Raw genomic sequence first — 19,188 nt, forward strand, 5'->3', positions numbered from 1 at the left:
AAGGCTGATCCTTTAAAAATAGTTACTTTTCCTTGACGACACAATTGGATTATATGTATAAAAATATATATAAATTTTGATTAAATTGGTATTGATGAGTTTGGGTGTTTTTAAATCTCCTAGCTGAATGGTGACATATTTTCATGTTGGATCAGTTGATGCAAGATACAGTAAAGGTGGCTGTATAATTTAACACCTGACACTCGCACTCATTTCCAGTTCAATGCTGGAATAACACTTCTGAATTTGATGTCGGAGTTGCTTTTTTTGATGTTCTTGTAGGACTTCAGGACTCCACCTGCTTCAGATGTTGCAGTATGAGTTTGAATGCTCACATTTGAGCTGGGCATCCTTACTCAAAAATTGAAAAGTGCTCAGTGAAAGAAGACCTAAGAAGAGCAAAAAAGGAGCGGCCGAAGGCACATAGGAATGAAGTTAGGTGTGGGTAGAGAGACTGTAAAGAAAGGCATCAGGCGTTGCCTTGCTCAGCTGCAGCTCTGTCGTGGCACCAGGTGGGATCCCAAAACCTGCAAGAAACTCTGCGAGCGGATGTACGTTTGCTGCTCAAAAGCAGTAAGAGAACTGGGACACAGTCCTTTCAACTGCATGCTGTGTCTTTAAGAGTCTAGGGAGACCACAGCGTGAAGTTTGTTGTCTTGTGTATGAAAGGGTATTTGTGGTGCTTTTTTTTATTAAATAGCAAAAGAAAAAAATGATACTGAGTGTTAATTTTATCAAGTGGTGGGGTAGCCAGGTTGAAGAAGGGGAGAAGAAGAAAAGAAATGGATGAGTCTTTCTATAGCAACTGTTTAGCGTCTGGTACTAATTCATCCACTGTTAATTTTGTTAGTGTTGCAGCTGTCAGATGTTTTGCAAGGACAGATTGTGAGCATAGCTACAGGGCCCTTCTGTTGGTTTTCCACTATGCTGAATATCAGGACTGCAGACTTCTGACTTATCTGGAGACTTAGTAACTAATGCAACACTGATACATTAAGAGGATACAAATTTTATTTTATTTGTTATGACAGGATAATTTTATTGGTGGAAAAAAGCTTAGATTTGTGTAGTAAGTAAATGTTGCAGCATATAAGTGATGAATCTAGAAAGTAGCTACAGAATTTAGCTGCTTCAAACCTATACAAATAATTATTTATAGGCGTATTATATCGCTACATTAACATGCAAGAAAAAATACTTGCCTAACAAAGATTTTATTGGTGGTCACAAAATATACATAGGTCTTCCCTCCCCAAGGAGTATTCATCCTTCCTTCTCAGGTGCAGAAAGTAGAACTCAAGACAGAGGTTTATGTGGGGCAGACAGAACAGAGATTGTAGGCAGTTAGTTTTGGAGGGAAACCTTAACAATGCTTGGAGCATTCCACATTTATCACTTCTGAGAGGAAATGCTAAGGGAAACTGAGGTAGTGTTGTACAAGATTTAAGGGGTGAAGGAATCAGGATTTTTCTCATTAATTAGGAGTCTTCTTGAGCCTTTTCTTTTAAAATAATATTGCTATAGAGAAAAATCTCTTTTTAGAAAAGAATTCTAACTTGCTTATTTTTCCCATTTGACTTTTAGCATTTAAAGATAATAGCAGCAGAACACACAGTTGAAGTTTCCTTAACCAGTTGTGAAGGATTATTTTGGGTCCCTGTCGAGCCTCCGTGTGCCTTGCTGACGGTGCTGTGTCATGTTCAGGAGCCCTCTGACAGAGGAGACTGAATCTTCGCCATTCAGCAGCAGTTGAGAGATTGCATGTCTTTATTTCAGTTAACTTTGTCAGAGTTTCCTTAATTTTAGGAACAAGGTAACAAAGCTGGATGGATGAGATTTATGAGTGCAAAGTAGATTAAATGCATATATAAGTAGCGTGCATTGGCAGGAATCGTCTGCACTTGTTCCTGAGTTTTGTGTTCACTTCTTCCACTCAGGAGGAAGACCTGTGCAGCATTCTGGACAACACAAGTATTTGCAATGTGTGTGGTATTGGTGAACTAAGTAAGCAATGTTTGTAGATACAATGAAGGAGGAAAACAATAATTTCATTAGGTACAGCAGAGGTGTATCCTCAGTAGCAATGTTCAGGTTAACCTGAATAGAGCATTACAAGGTAAAGCCAATTGGGAGCTTTAGGGAGAGGTAACAAAAATAGGAAGCCTTCATGTCAAGAGGGACTTGAATATTGGGAGTTTACAAAGGAGAGGACACGAAAAGGAGGCATGACAGCGAGAGAAGACAATAAATGATAGAAGATAAATTAGCTGTGCTTATTGAACTGCCCTCATAAGAGGAGGAGCTGTGTGTGGAGCTGAAAGGCAACAGATTTAGAGCCGGGGGAAAAAAAGGCTTTTTTTAACATTCTATAGAGCTAACCTGTGAAACTTGCTGTCACAGAGCACTGTTGAAAACATTAGCAGGACTTAAAGGAAGAAAGAAGAATTAGACATCCATATAAAGAGAAAACTTTTTTTATAGGGACACAAGACCTCATGCATAAAGGCCTTTACTTGGCTACCAGCTGGTAGTCAGGAAGAAATTTCCCCAGACAGGTATTTCCATTACTTGGTAAAAAGAGCCGCATTTTCCCTCTGATGGTCAAGTGGGAAATGTCTCTGTTGTAAGCATGTCAGCTATTATGTCCATTCAGAGCTACTTCTAACAAGTGGTTTTTGCTCATGTACCAGAGATCTGGTGCATTGCAAGAAAGTGATGGTGCGTCATTTTCGCTTTTTGGGGAAGGTGAGGCAGAAAAAGATGAAAGAAATCAGCCAGCACGTCCAAAGGAGAGCTAAGTCCTGTCTATCCATGCCATCGAGGTAGGACAGGCATGCCTGTTCTTATTTATTAGAGTTACATATGGGGACTAGCCTGTGTTTGGTCAGGTTTTTTACTACCAAGCACCTCGTGATTGCAGAACTCTTCTGTCTGTGTGGGGGGCAGGTTTGAGATAAGATTAATCATGGGGATTAATCATGCTGTAGGATTTGCTCTCTTTTCTGTTATAGTGCTGCATATGACTTGAGATCACTAATGAGAACGCTTGCTTTAGGAAGAACAAAACTTTTCATTCTAGCTGTTCTATAATGACAATGAGTAGATATTTTATCATATCACTGAGAAAGGTAAGTCCTGTGAATTGTGGAAACTTTTATAAAGTGGCCCTTTGCATGCTTCTTTGTAACTTTCATTGATCAGTCTTGAGAGATTTAACATCATCTGCAGATAAGCAGAATTTCTTCTCTGAGGCTAACATTAAACACTTTACTTTGCTTCTCTATAATATTAGTATTAAAGGGGTTCCTCTGCATTTTGCACGACTGGAAAAAATGAAATAATATGTTCTGTTTTCTGTTTCCAAGCACTTAATATTGTTTCTGAAGTTTTCCAAGCTATTAGGCTGTCTTCTGCTCAGAGATAGTACTTATTGAAAGGATGATTTTGGAGAGGATTTTTATTAGAGACAGTAAAGGTATGGCAGTTCTGCGCAGTGTGATTGAATGACTGTAATTGTATCCCAGTTTTGCTTTTGAAGGACAGCTTAATTTCCTCAAATGAATATAAGATAGGAATTAAAAGTATTAATGCTTAGAGGACTGGTTTTTTTTCTTTTAAAAATTATTATGTAGTTTTTGTTATTAAAACACTCTAGGAAGTGGATCATTATGAAAAGTATTTCTTTAACTGACAGTCAAGCAATTATAACTGGTCTCCAGATGAGTAATGAGAGGCTAGATAAGCAGTACGCATATAGATGTCACAGTTGTCCTTCACCACTTATGGCCATTAGCAGGAGTTCAACCTGTTCTGTCATTATCCTGCTGACACTGTACAACAGGTTGTATCGCATTGGCACTGGCTTCCATATGTCAGCACATCTGTGAGCGGTCAACTCAACCAACCATCTTCAAGTCCCCCACTTTTGCCAAGGATCTTGCTTGAAGCATATTTTCAAGGAGACAAGAATGCACATCTTTTAGTTGTCAGATTTCTGTGTATCAGCATGGATTAATTCCTTTTTTTTTTCCCCTTATACTGGTTTATAAGTGTAGGAAGTTTCCAGTAAATGCATTGTGTGATGTGAAATTCCCTCCCTCCTTTTTTTTATTTATTGTTGTTTTTTGGTTTTCTTTTGTGGCTTCCCCCCAAAACCAAATGCACTGAACACCAGATATTTAGAATTATATACTCCATTACATAGCATGCTATGGACATGAATGACAGATTAACTATATGTTAAGCAGTGTTGCCAATGACATCATTTGTCAGTCCAAGTAAATGACTCAAACCTTACATGGCATCTTTACAAGTCACTTTTCCTGCCACTTCCCTTTTAAAGTGATAGCTGTTAACATTCCCATCATCCTTGTGTCCATTAAAATTCAAGTATGTAGGTTTATGTGAGGTTGGAAGAGGATTTAGTACAAGCACCGAGAAGCCTAAATAATCTTGTCCTCTTAGATGCACTATGTGCTAGTAAAATGAAAGACTAAGAAAAATGAAAAACTGCCATGACTGAGTTAATTTTCCCCTTCTTTCACTGAAGCTAATAAAATGGTGTGGAACACACGGGTAAACTATTTTCCCTTGAAATATCGTTTAGTAAATTAATTTTCATCTGAAATCATTATTGTATGTTCATCAGTGGGAGGTTACACTGCAAACCATAAACAGTAACGAAAGGTATGTGTGGGGCTTTTTTCTGATTTGCATTGAAGATCTAGTTCTGCGAGGTGTGCCTACAATGAAAAAAACCTCCTGTAACAGTGACAGAGTTTTTGCTTGCTTCTTTGTGAAGTAATTATTCATTTTTCTTCCTTTTTACTATAATGTCTTTTGCAGTGGCCCTGCTTCTGTGGCCAAAAAAAAAAAAAAATTCCTATTAGTACAAGGATCCAGGTTGTGTAAATGTAAGTTTTTGTTTTCTCGTGATATACTGGACCTATTAATGTGCGTGAATTGAAGGAGATAGGCTGAATATACTCATTGATTCTCACTGTCTCGGGAAAACAAGAAATTTCTCATCAATACAACTAATGATAATACTGTGGCTAACTAACTAGGTTTCTCAGAATTGAACTGATTTTGGCATCTGGGTTTAAAAAAAAAAGATTCTTTCAGATTCCTGGCCATTCAATGAAAGAAACAATGAGAAACTGTTTTAGCAAATTGAAAAGTGAAAATGTGTGTTCACATTCCTGTAAACATGTGCACGCAGGTACATATGTTATTTATTTTTTTCATGTATATTGAGTGTTTTATTGGATCCAGAATAAGGGCCTAGTGCTTTTCAAAATGCATTCGTTTTTTAGAATAAAATTAATTGGAAATAAACCATTGTATATTAATAGAAGCAAACCCCCGCATTTTTATAATATTAAACGAAAATGTTTTTTAAGAGGAGTATTTCAAGTTTGAATTTATTGCTTTTTTTTTTAAAAAATTAATTTCAGTTTTGTAGGTTGACCTGCACATGCAAAAAAAAGCTTTAGAAAGAATGCTAAAAAAAATCACCCACTTTCCTGATTCCAGATTTTATAGTAAGCCTCATAATTGAGCAGCATCATTAAATCATTTTTAACTAGGGATATTGTCAACTTTGTCTCAAAAAGTAGATACGAAGTATGAATGTGAAAGTATCATATTTGTAAATGTGAAATGTTGTTTTGCATATGCAAGTCCAGATTTATTCCACTTAATTTTAGGCACTGACCTTAGATGCCTCATCACCTTAGATCCTTCTCCAGTTACATCCCAAAGTGCCTCCAGCGAGCAGTTCAAAACTGAGACCCTTGTGTCACTGTCCTGCCTGTAACACAGGGCTGCTGTGCCCTAGCTTGGCATCTCGACATTTTGCCCAGCTTTAAGTTTTACTGTTGTAGGCACGTTGCACGTCTGATTAATTTTCTGATTGCCTTTAATTTCTCTTATCCATGAGCACAAATCTCTGAAGCAAACTTGAGCAGCTTTAGTATGCGAGTGGGAAAGAAATCTCACCTTCAGGAACCCTAGAACAGCTGAAGAGCATGGCTGGGCAAGTAAGATCATTGTGCCTTGGAAAAAATACTGATACATATTTACAGCTCGATGCACTGGTTAGCCAGAGCACGCAATCTGAGGCTGAAAATGGAAACTGGCTCAACACGCGCTTAATAAAATTGGGTGACTGAGTAAGTGGTTGGTTTTTCTGGCTGCTCTGCCAGTTTGATAAAATTCCTATTTGAGCCCTGCTCAGCCAGTTGTCTCCTGTGCTAGATTTTGGAAGGGGTGCACAGGGCAACGCCTGCTTCTGCTCTTCCCATTGTGCAGCGAGAGCCACAGGTGCCGTTTGGTGGCATTACTGGAGATGCAAAGACCCCACCCTTTCAAATCCCATTTTAGATTAATTGGTCCAAGACTTTAATTAAAGACCTAAGGGTGACTTGTCTGGAAAGACAGGCATGGTTTGGCCAGTTACAGTTAATGTGAATAGAAGTATGTTAATAGTGAATATTTACACAGTCTCATTTGGGGTTGCAAGAAGCTGGAGATCTAAATTGTTTACGAGAAACCTTCTAGCTATGGTTGTCTTAGGAAGGGTAACACCTTAAGGATCTATCCACATATTCACAAGTGTATTTTGTAATTTCTGTGTAATCTGTGCCTGCAAAATATGATATTTATAGTATGTTGAGATGCTGTGAGTAGTACAAAAGGGATCAATGGTTTTTGAATAGCAGAACTGAGACTATTGAATGCCTGGCTTATGAACAGATGCAACGTTACCTCTGTACAGCTGACTAAAACATGACTGGTGTAAATGGTATCATAGCCTGAAACAGAGGTTTTTCCTCTCTTGGTTTATGAGGCTGATGTGGATGTTGCTGGTGGTCTTTCTATGAGAACTGCCTTTCCTGTGGAGCCTTCGGTTTTTGTTTGTCCTGCATAGTAAAGTGTAACGGTACAAACTCAGCCAGTGCCAGTGTCCCTTCTGCGTCCTTGGGCTGACTTGCAAGCTGGCTCGTCTTTGCTGGTGCTGTGGCCAGACACCACAGAGGAGGACAGCTCGAAGGGTGATGTAGTCTGAGAGGTCAAGGGTGACACCAGATGTCTATTTTCCAAGGCATGTAGACCCTTTCCTTCAAGACTTTTAGTTTCTAGAAATGAAAAGTTTGGAAGTATGCAGATTTATTTTTTTAAGAAGCTGTTGCAGTCTTTGGTGACTTAGATCTCTGTTTAACCTGAGGAGCCAGTATGTATTATTCTAGAAGGTGGGTTTGTAATCTGGGAATTTCAGACAGTCATTCAGTATCACACATCCAAAAGGTAGTGATGTTATTTTTTATGTAGAAGCAGTATCTTTTTCAGTTGCAGGTCTAATGCTTTTTAGCTCGCTAGGGATCTGAAACCCAAAGCAGAACAAAAAAACCCTCCTTCATTCAACTTTATTGTAAAAAGGATGGCTGTGGCACACGGTTATACAGGAAGTGCTTATCACTTACCTCATGAACAAAATCACAGGACAGCTGGAGAGCTGCAGCCCCGTGGCTTTCTCCTGCAGGCTACTTCACACGCTCAGCCTGAGATGCTGCTCGCCGCTGTTTTGGGGATGGCCAGGGAAATCCTCGTGGGGGGCTGCCATGCAGGAACTGATTCTGGTGAGCTTGGGGCTGGTGTATCTGCCACGCGTGCTTACGGATGTGGCATGGAACTGAGACCTCAAAAAGTTTTACCAAGGGTTATAAAGTTTGGATGGGATGGACGACACTATCCCCTGTCTTCTAAACGTGATTAGTGTGAGAAAGGAGCATTGTATCAGGATTTTCTTTTTAATGCTGGCTATCCAGATTAGTAAAGTAAGCTAATGGTGATAGGAAATGTAGCGATATTAAGTCACAGTAACAGTGTGGACGCTTTACGATATTCCATGAGTTGTCCAGGTAACTTGTTTTGGTGCACTCAGTAATTGCAAAAAAGCAAAAATACGTAATGTTTTTGTATTCAATATGCAGTGGGAGTGAAATACTTGATATACTTGGTTGTTATGATGGGTGAGTCAGGAAGGTTTCTTTGAATTTGTGCAGAAGACTTGTGAAATTTCAACCTCTGTCATCTCAGATTTTTTTTTTTTTCTCAAAACCAGTTGCGTATACAATACCCGTAACCAGCTTTGTGGGAAAAAAAATCAGATTATCTGTAGCTGATTTATTACCTGCTTTTGCAGACCTGCTAGTTTTTGGAATCTGGATTCAGATGTATTGTCAGAATAAAAACAACTGTGAATAGATTGTCTCATCAGTTTTGGGCTCTTTCCATTTTAGGTATGAAGCTGTGTTTTGTTTGCTTCTGGTAATACTATATGTTTTATTATGAATGTCAGATGTGAAGTACTGCAGTTTGTTAGACTGCAGAACAGGAGGTTGGATGTGGATATGGTGTGAGTTGATAATTCACAATACTAAAAGGTCCTTTTAAAGCTTCTGGGAAGCAAGTATAAGAGTAACTCTTACCTGATAACGTAAGAGTGATTAACTCTTCCTACCAAAAAAACCCTCCCCAAACCCTGGCTTTTCTTATTGGCAATACTCTTAGAATGGAAATCCTGTTTAGAGCATTTATCTCCAATATCTGTAAGATTAATTGAAGAAATTTAGCGTAAATAAAAGACCAATCACAGAATCACTATGGTTGGAAAAGACCTGTAAGATCATCAAGTCCAACCATCAACCAACACCACCATGCCCACTAAACCATGTCCTGCAATGCCACGTCCACACATTCCTTGAACACCTCCAGGGAGGGTGACTCCACCACCTCCCTGGGCAGCTTATTCCAGTGTCTCACCACTCTCTCAGTAAAGAACTTTTTCCTAATATCCAGCCTGAACCTCCCCTGGCGCAACTTGAGGCCATTTCCTCTTGTCCTGTCACTCGTCACTTGGGAGAAGAGACCAACACCCACCTCTCTCCAACCTCCTTTCAGGTAATTGTAGAGAGCGATGAGGTCTCCCCTCAGCCTCCTCTTCTCCAGGCTGAACAACCCCAGCTCCCTCAGCTGCTCCTCATAAGACGTGTGCTCCAGACCCCTCACCAGCTTCGTCGCCCTTCTCTGGACACACTCCAGCACCTCCATGTCCTTCTTGTAGTGAGGGGCCCAAAACTGAACACAGTATTCGAGGTGCGGCCTCACCAGCGCCGAGTACAGGGGGACAATCACCTCCCTGCTCCTGCTGGCCACACTGTTTCTGATGCAAGCCAGGATGCTGTTGGCCTTCTTGGCCACCTGGACACACTGCTGGCTCATATTCAGCCGGCTGTCAATCAACACCCCCAGGTCCTTTTCTGCGGGGCAGCTTTCCAGCCACTCATCCCCAAGCCCATAGTGTTGCCTGGGGTTGTTGTGACCCAAGTGCAGGACCCGGCACTTGGCCTTGTTAAACCTCATACAATTGGCCTGGGCCCATCAATCCAGCCTGTCCAGATCCCTCTGCAGAGCCTTCCTACTCTCCAGCAGATCAACACTCCCGCCCAACTTGGTGTTGTCTGCAGACTTGCTGAGGGTGCACTCAATCCCCTCATCCAGATCGTCAATAAAGATATTAAACAAGGCAGGCCCCAATACTGAGCCCTGGGGGACTCCGCTTGTGACCGGCCGCCAATTCACCACAACTCTCTGGGCTCGGCCATCCAGCCAGTTTTTTACCCAGCGAAGAGTGCACCTGTCTGAGCCACAAGTCGTCAGCTTCTCCAGGAGAATACTGTGGGGAACAGTGTCGAAGGCTTTACTAAAGTCCAGGTAGCCAACATCCACAGCCTTCCCCTCATCCCCTAGGCGGGTCACCTGGTCATAGAAGGAGATCAGGTTGGTCAAGCAGGACCTGCCTTTCATGAACCCGTGCTGGCTGGGCCTGATCCCTTGGTTGTCCTGCATGTGCCCTGTGAGTGCCCTCAGGATGAACCTCTCCATAATCTTCCCTGGCACCGAGGTCAGGCTGACAGGCCTGTAGTTCCCCGGATCCTCCTTCCGGCCCTTCCTGTAGATGGGCGTCACATTGGCAAGCGTCCAGTCATCCGGGACCTCCCCTGTTAACCAGGACTGTTGATAAATGATGGAGAGCAGTTTGGCAAGCTCCTCCGCCAGCTCCCTCAGCACCCTTGGGTGGATGCCATCAGGCCCCAACTGAATACAATTGAATACAATTGAATTGAATACAATATAAATTACATATGTCAGGGTATCATATTAATACAATTTTCTCTTATGTTTTCTTATTAGCATTTGAAATCCATATGCTTATGTGATGCTACTTACTCTTTGCATGTTTCCCATCTTACTCATTGACTCAGTTCTGTAAGCTGCACATTACTGGATTGATTGACTGCGGAGCCATTGGGAAGAGATGGTTATACATAGTTTTGTTTAAGAAGTTAAGAAATTCTCATTTGGATTCTCACCCTCAGTTTTTCTTTGTTTGATGCACAACCTTGTGACTTCCCTTCCATTTCAAGATCATATTTTTCCAATTCAGACTATAATACTGTCTCTGGTTTACTATGTACGGACTGTTTTATGCACGTTTCAGATTTCTTCTTGGTAGAGAGAAGGGTGAGATAACAAGGGAGGTTAAGCACTTTGAAAATCTCCTGCATGACATTGGGACAGTTTGGCAATACAGAAGTACTGTGTGGTCTGTCAGCAAAGTGCTGCTGGCATGGGTGAAACTCTACTGGCAAAGTGGTAGTTTTGTCAAGCCATCCCCAATAGGGTCAAAATGCTACCCAGCTGAAAGTGCAGCCTTGTTGGTGTAATTGCAACCACACCAAGAGCTTCCTAAAGCCCCATTAGGTCCAGCAGGGATTGCACCTATTTGTACCCCTGGCATCCAACAAGAGTCCGATGTAGACGCTGTCTCATTAAGAACCTCTCAATGTAAATTTAAATTCCTTACCACTTCTTTTCTAGAGCTCCTCGATTTAAGGGCTTCCAGCAGCAGGACAGCCAGGAGCTTCTGCACTATCTGTTGGATGCGATGAGGATTGAAGAAACAAAGGTAAGGTCTTTGTGTGTGTTTTTAAAGAACTTATTTGACTGTATGGTGAACTACTATTCATTGCTTCAATGTTCTTCATGTTCCCAAAGTTTTAAAGATGTTTTAATGAAATAAGAGTGGCCATTTTTGTTATCTTGAGAAAAATGACAACTTTTTTTTAAAGACAATTTAATTATGTTCATTTTGATATGTTAAAATTGCTGATTGAAATGAAAGTTTCAGTCAGCACTAGAAAGAGTATCTTTAGTAGATCGTGATAACTTTACGAATCTGAATTGTTTGCCTTTATTTAAAAAAAATAAAAGGATCCAAAAAAAAAAGGACTTCTGGGGAGTCAAGAAAGTAGAAGCAGCACTTCTGATTTAACTGACAAAGTGCATTTTAAAGCTTTGGGACAGAAATTAGCAGCTCGTAGCTGTGGGCCTGCCCACAATTTTCACTGAAATCTAGTTCAATGAAAAAAAAAAAGGACAAAAATAAAATCTTGGAAAGTTTCTTGTATCTCTTGAAAGTGTGAAGAACTACCTTATAAATAACATGCTGCTTTTCATTACTTAAAATCTACATCTAAGTCTGCTAAGTATATAAGCAGTTATATTATATTAAAAGTGTCCCTGTGTGGGTTTGTTTGTTTCTTTTCCTTCGTTATTTCTGCCTCCTGCATTGCTGAATGCAAGAAAGTGTGTGTTTGCTTGCTTTTGACCATATCAGATTTCATCTGCTTGACTTAGTCTTGGACCCTTCTTTTCAGATGATACTTTGGTAAATAGCCTTTGCTAAGTCTCCTCGAAAGGAGGGCCTGAAATCTCGTACTGACCAGCGCATTTCCTCTTCCCTCTCATTTAGTAATGTGATGAATGTCATGATCCTGAGCTGAATTATCTTGCAGATAAGAAATAAAGCTGTGTCTGAGCTCAGTTCCTGGCACTAGAGTAGAGCTGAAGAAATCCCCATCCCACCAGAATATTAATATATATTGGTCTTGTCAGCAGTACACTTGATCATAAACAGAACTGAACTACAGGGAGAAACCTTGTCATTGCCACGCTTACAAAATAAGGTGTTGAAAAGGGCACACAACAGAAGCAGCTGACTTCAGTGAGAAAACAGTTGTCACGTTTTTGCAGTAGAGGGAAACTTTATTATTTGGTCATTGACTTTCATGTAGTAAAAGGTGGAAACTGTATGTGCTTCACAAATGAGGATTCACTGAAAGCACGATTACTACAACTAAGCTTTTTCTCCAGTAGGTGACTGCGCTTTCCCCTCAAGTCAATCTCCTGTTTCACCAGTGAATGTGCTATCATTATGATAACCTGCATTCGTATTTGCCTTTTGAATCATTCATTATTAGAGAGCAGTGACAGCTACTGTAACTACCACAACAGAGTAATGGAAGATGGTGAGAATTCTAAGTGACCTTTTGGGCAGTAGAGTATTTCTGCTGCCCCCATCACTGGGCAGGGAGAGGTTGGTCCCACCCTGCCCTGCAGTTACACCCCTCCGCTGCCCTAATGGTCCATTACTGCAAACACCTCTTTATCACCTTGGGCTGCTCCGCCAGCGTCAGTACTAGTAAAAGCGCTCTCTCTTTTTTTAAAAAAAATTTATTTAATTTTCCCACGTTTCGGGTCTGTAGATGGCGTGACAAATGGCGAACGTCAGGCCCGTGGTGAGCGCTGGCTGCCATGCCGGCCGGACACAGGCAGGAGCAGCTCTGCCTGCCGCGGGAGCCCGGCAGCTGCCCCCTTGGCCTCCCCACCAAGCGGGCTCCGGATGGGGACGGCCTGCCTGCAGCAACGTGTCTGCCACCAGAATCGGGAGCAGGGGTTATGGCCGCTAACCTTTCTCTTTCACACCGCTTTTAAACTTTACTCTTGGAAGAGGGAACAGCCCTGCTGAAAGGGCAGCCGGCTGCTTTGCCATCCACCTGCGAGAGAGCTGAACGCGGCCATCCCTGCTTCCCTTTCCTTACTGGGATTAATTTTTTTTAAGCCCTAAGAGTTTTGATGAGAAACACATATGATATATAACATGGCAGTAGTTATAGGAACTAACAAAAAATCACATTACACTTTTGCCTCTTCTCTGTGGTTTTGTATCTGATAGCCGACACCAGCATTGAACTCTTTCCTGTCCCTTTAAAAAAAGTTAGAAAGTGTGTATGTACACAAGTGGATTTTTAAGATAAAAGCTTGTCGATACTACAATAAAGATGACATAGTGTCTGCCATTTCCAGCAATGTGGGCTGGAGATGGTTTCACACCAGGGCCTGACGTGACTGAACCCTGCTGCTAATTGATTAATGTCTGCTGCCATTGTCCGCAGCACCCTGCCCATTCAAAGACTATGTCTTTCTTTGACCTAAATAAATGGTTCAACGCGCTAATCCCAACAAAAGGGTTGCTTATGGCCCTAAACCCATTTATGGTGCTCAACTTCGTGAATTACCTATTGATTAGTCCTTTTAGTATATTGTTGGCTTTAAGATGAACAAAGCTGAGCTTGGGGCAGCGGGAGTTAATTCACAAGCCAGGTCACATACTCATAAGGTAGGAGTATGACTTGGTCTGATGGGTGCCTGAACTGGAAACCAAACCTCCGACACTGTCTGTCGTCGTAACACTTTTGTAATATATGGCTTGAAAGTACACTTTGCTGCCTGCAAACAAGAGCTATTTATTATTCTTTTCCTGTTAGGACATAGGGTTTGAGTTACTTGCAGAAGGTTTGGTATCACTCTTTGTCTCTGGAATGGTACTTTTCTCCAAGTGTGACTTCAGTGACACATGTAATTGTAAATGTCATTTGCACACCGACTTGATAGACTTGTACCTGTTACTAGAGTTTGTGGATTGGAGAGCCAGTACGTTTGCCAGGAAAAAGGGAAACACGGGTCATGCACGCTGCAGTGTTCCCTGGCCACGGACCTGATGCAGCCTCCAGCTTCCCTCTTTGCAGCGCATCGGAGCTTGGGCTGAGCCGCCTCTTGTACCAGCCTGTGCGGTTCTGCTGCCAGGGCACGCGTCTCAGGAATACAGCATCTCCTTATCCCAGGGCAGCTGAGAAAAAGGGGGGGGAAGCACCCCCTGTTTTGAGGTGCAGCTACAGCTCACCTGCATGAATTTGCTTATTTCTGATTCTACTGTCAAAAACGTGGGTTTTAGGATTGTTTTGAGCAAATGTTGATGATGTTTATAGGGTTTCATAAAAAGTTTTATGTCTCTCCTAAGGTTTTCGAACATAACTTTGAAATGTGCAGTGTTAGAAAGTAAACAGAAGTAATAGAAAACCTGCCCAAACACAGTCGTTGAAGTCTGGCTATTGAAAGATACTTATCTGCCTTCAAGTATTTTGTATCCTAGTCAATCAGTAATAGTCCATTTTTCTTCAGCATTTCCCCCCCCCAACAGTGGAAGTGGAAAATCTTACAGTTTCTTGCTAACCTCTCGGGTGCTCTACAACGGCTCTCTTTTTAAGGGGAGGAAATTTATGGATGGTTACCTGCTGAAGTTAAGCTCATGTAGCTTTGACGCTGTTGGTGAATAACAACAGTAGCTTTAAAATATTAAATTATGCTTATTTTATGGAAATAAGAGTAGATAAAATCTAATCATATGTTAATAGTTTTTAGAATGTTTACACTTAAAATACTTGCTAAACGTTTGTTTGGTGGGTTTTTTTTTTAAATTATAGCGTATACAAACTGGTATCTTAAAAGCATTTAATAATCCAACTACTAAGACGGCAGATGAAGAAACTAGAAGAAAAGTCAAAGGTATGCAACTCTTTATTGAATACTTTTAAAAATGCGTAAGTTTTTAAATACCATTTTCTTCAAAACTGACTGTTGCAAACAGCAATCCCGAAGTACTGCAGTTAGAAGACTTTTATTATGTATTATTCTAGTGCCACCTAGTGTGTATCTAAAGGATAGAGAGCTTAGTATGTGCTGACTTGCATCTTTGTATCCAGGATAAAGTCTTCCCCTGTATTAATAATGCCTCTTGTAATGACAGGTAGAATTTAATTTGGTTTTCTAAAATAGTTTGCTGCATCTTCAGGTTTGTTACATAGCCACAATTACTGTATCACTCAGAGAGGCCACGTTCCATAAATAAAACTGATTTCTGTCAGCTGACTGATACTGAGAGCACTCTAAATATGACTACAAAGGCAAGATAGGAAGCTGCTTCAAAAGAAGGCATGTTTTTTCAAAACATGAGTTTTTTAATTAGGTTTTGTGTGTGTTTATGCAAAAGTTCTAATTTTGGGGATTTTGTTTCAATTAAAGTCTTTATAATGATTAAGTGGTTTTGAAAGTCACCCTTCCCAAATCTGCAACAGTTAAGGCATAGAGACATGTTAGAACAGGCTTTTGTCTCGTTTTTTAGAGTTTTATAGTTTCAAAAACCATTTAGAAAGGGTGACAACCTGTCTGCTACCCTAGTGTCTATATTAAGGCAATACGATATTATATATTCAAAAGAAAACTGAGATTTTATTTAAAAGGCTTCTTCTTGAGAGATACAGTATTATTATTCTGTTACAGTAGGTGGGGAAGGGAAGGATAAAAGGGAATCGTATGACTAAAATATTTTTAAATGTTCAGATAGTACAGTATATGATGTGTTAGTTATTGTATTGTGTTCAAAACATTTTGAATATGTTTAAAATTGTGCTTTCACAATAAATCTTAGAAAGAATTTTGTTGTACTTATAGTGTGGCATTGGATCTGTTATTTTTCACATTTAAAAAAGGCAATGTTTTTTCAGCATATGGAAGAGAGGGTGTGAAGATGAACTTCATAGATAGGATCTTTGTTGGTGAATTGACTAGCACTGTCATGTGTGAGGAATGTGAAAATGTAGGTATTCTGGAATTTGGTTTGATGTGGAATAGATCACATACTGGTTTGATTACGCTGTCTTGAAAGTATAAAATTGTATCGCCAATTTTATACTTGTTTGTCTGTTTGTAAAAACAAGACTTTATTGAAAGTTTCTCATTTAAAATTATTTATTCCTTCTTTAAAGCATTATCCTCCCAAACCTAAGAAGAGGGGTCCTTTGAATTCAAAAAGGATTCAAGCACTGGGCTTGAATTTACATCTGACTTAAGGCTGGAGGTTCCAAATTCTATAATCATCTGTCTTACCCCCCAATTTTGTCTGATATTTTTAAAACACCTATCTTTAAAACGTAAATCCTCCTGCCTACTCTTCTGGGATATACCTGAAAATTGGGAATTACTTACTTTGAATGTGTATGAGTGGGGAAATGCTAAATTTTTTTTCTTGAAGTATGTTTGATAATTAATGTAATAAACCTAATAAACAGCATCCTTTCATAATTAATATTACTGACATTTCATCATAAATGCTTTCCATGATCCTTATAATTTTCTTTAACTTTGGAAGAGAAAAATCTTATTTGCATGACTTTTCTAATTGAATGTTACATTTGTGTTTGGTTTAAAACATTATATTTCATATTATAGACATTAAGTAAATCAATCAGTCTGAATAATTAAGCACAGTCCTGCAGTGCCGGGTAAACTTCCCTGTGTGGGATGTGCAGATTACACTTCAGTGTGCTACTAGTATCAATGAAGAACTTTGACTATATACAAAATAGAGATTGTACGTATTTTGCATGTCTCATTTATTTTTGCTGGATTCTTATACTCTGCCTGCAAAGGACGTGGGAATTTGCTAGCTGTAGCCCTTTGAGGAAGAGTTTAGCATTCACTTTCCTTTGCCTGCATTGGCAAAGATATTTTTGACTAACGTTCGTTCATGCAAACTCATACTTTAGAGGAACCCCTGTTTGAACATTGCTCATCAGGCAGGCAGTCATCGTAGTTACAATAGTTTTGATCTCATTTATTGCTTTACCGGAACCTAAACCATGCCTAGTTCCTTGCACAACAGGCAAAAATAGGCTTACAGTCTGTCTCAAATGTCGCAGGTGGAAGATAGGGTCACAAATGTAAGAGAAGGGCAACGATGACAGTAATTGAGGGCATGACTTTGTTCAGTAACTTACATGTACAACATGATTTTTGTTTTTTTTTTTTAAGGCCTTGTTTTTCACAGTCTTTCCAGAGGTAAGATAAGTCAGTTTTGGAAGGAATTTGATAACGGCAAGGGAGAGAGCGTAAGGAACAGGCTTGGACGAGATGTTCTAGTTATAAAGGCAGATGGAAAGTCCTGAGAGAGGATGTCTTTAGGTATGATTTGCCAGACATTTCCAGTTTCAGCTTAGATTTTATATGGCTTATAGATGGCAAAATAAAACTTCAGAACAGAAAAGAAAGTTGGGTTTTTTTCAGTCCTGTTTTCCCCAGTAATTGGATTTATTTTAACAATTACTGGCGTATGTTATGGTGTGAAAATTTCTACTAAAGCTTTTAGCTGTAATCACTAAGCCTGACTTAATCTTTTCTGAGAGCGTCAGGTTAGAACCTGTCATATAACTGTCATTAACCAGTCCTTGCTGCTTAACACTGTATGAGGTCAAACACCTGCCCAGAAGCGTCCAGGGACAGGAAACTCTACAAGTTAGCTTTCTGCAGAATTGTACCATCTAGAAAACCCACATGACTTGAAAATCTGTCTGGAGTTCAGAGAACCTGAGCACCACACTGCTTTTAGGTCCAGCTTGTGCCCAGATGAATGGCCTTGCCCTTTGTGTCTGTATGCTGAAATTCTGTGCAGTGTTAGAAAGAAAATCAGAGCTAACTTAAAATTAATAAAAAAAAAATGTTTGTGGGAAGTTCTTCATTGTAGTTTGATACATCTTGTAACTAATTAGCTTTTTGTATAGTTTCTGATAACAATTTGATTTTAAAAAGGCAGCTATGTGTTAAACCCATATATTGTGTTCTTTGCATTTAATAGCATTTTCTCTTTTTCTTCAAGATTTCAACAGTAAAAGAACCTTTCATTGATCTTTCACTTCCTATAATAGAGGAGAGGGTAAGAAACAGAATATGTAATAAATAACTATTGCTTCCAGTGGATTATTTTTACATACCTTTATGAAGACATTTATGGATATACACACAGTTTTGATTTCAAGCCTAAAGATGTGTGCTTGTCCATAAATACGTGTACTGTCATACATCTGATCATCATATGATTCTGTTTATACATATATAGACATACAATGTTATAAGTCCAAACTTGGAAAAAATGACCATAGTAATCTACAGTATATGTAGGTCTGAGATTAGCTTAATTTAGTAGTATTGTTAGTATATACTTATATGAATAGAATGATTATAAACTTTTTTTTTTTGGAAGGTCCAGAAAGTTAAATTCTAGCCTATTGGTTTGCATCTAGAGAACCTGAGTCCCTTGGGCTGAAGTGCACCTATGGGATGAGACAGTGTAAAAATGAATAGACTTTGAATATATTTATTCTGATGTTTTCGGCATTTCACAGAATGCCTCCATTAGCTGCAGGGGAACCGTGTTGCTTTAAAGGCATATACTCTGGTTTTGCGGGGTTTTCATTTGAGAGTAGGGGGGATTGCGTTGGGAGTGGTTCTTCCCCCATCCTGTGTATATTCATGTGTATTTAAGGGAGAGTATTTAATATAATTTTTAATCCTGTATAAAATGTACTTGTCTACAAACACCAGTTTCGTTCATAATAATTTTTCCATCTTTGTTGCTGCACAGAGTGCAGATGTCTGTGGGAATTAAAGCTTTAAGAACATTTTGAGTATCTGGGCCCCTCTGCTTCCTGGCTCAGATGCGCAACATGGGAACTTCATGGGTTCTGTTTGAGAGAGAGATGTGGTGGCTTTTAGCAATTGCTGCACTTACTTGAGGATGTGCATTACTTTACAGTCGTCTCTTTCCTTTATAGTCTAGATACGCTGCTACCATTAATGTGATGTGGGACGTGCAGCAGCTCCTTCATCACATCATAAGGTGGTAGGCTGCACTGGAGACTGACTTACGGGGAGCTATGTCCCCTTTGATAAAGTCACATCTCATACAGCTACGCATGGGCTTATGCAATACTAGAATAGATTATTTGGTATGTATTCTGTACAGGAATTTTTTATCATTCCTATTTCTTGTGGTTCTCAGTTGATCTTTCCAAAATGTTGACAGTGAGTTTATGATAAATAAAATTAGAA

General features: G+C 39.8%; 1 protein-coding gene across 4 annotated transcripts in view; it reads left to right on the plus strand.

The window, feature by feature from the left end:
• USP45 (ubiquitin specific peptidase 45) overlaps nucleotides 1-19,188 on the plus strand; it is a 58,865-nt gene that overhangs the window by 29,123 nt on the left and 10,554 nt on the right. For 2 of the 4 annotated variants that reach the window (XM_059829476.1, XM_059829463.1), the window contains exons 9-13: nucleotides 10,945-11,032; nucleotides 14,730-14,811; nucleotides 15,810-15,901; nucleotides 17,116-17,142; nucleotides 17,957-18,013. In XM_059829476.1, coding sequence (XP_059685459.1) covers nucleotides 10,945-11,032; nucleotides 14,730-14,811; nucleotides 15,810-15,901; nucleotides 17,116-17,142; nucleotides 17,957-18,013 — 346 coding nt within the window. Of the gene's footprint in view, nucleotides 1-10,944; nucleotides 11,033-14,729; nucleotides 14,812-15,809; nucleotides 15,902-17,115; nucleotides 17,143-17,956; nucleotides 18,014-19,188 lie in introns of those variants that run through there. The other 2 variants (XM_059829470.1, XM_059829481.1) reach the window with 2 other exon arrangements.

Source organism: Gavia stellata, chromosome 2 (assembly GCF_030936135.1).
Source record: "Gavia stellata isolate bGavSte3 chromosome 2, bGavSte3.hap2, whole genome shotgun sequence".
In the NCBI taxonomy this organism is placed as follows: domain Eukaryota; kingdom Metazoa; phylum Chordata; class Aves; order Gaviiformes; family Gaviidae; genus Gavia; species Gavia stellata.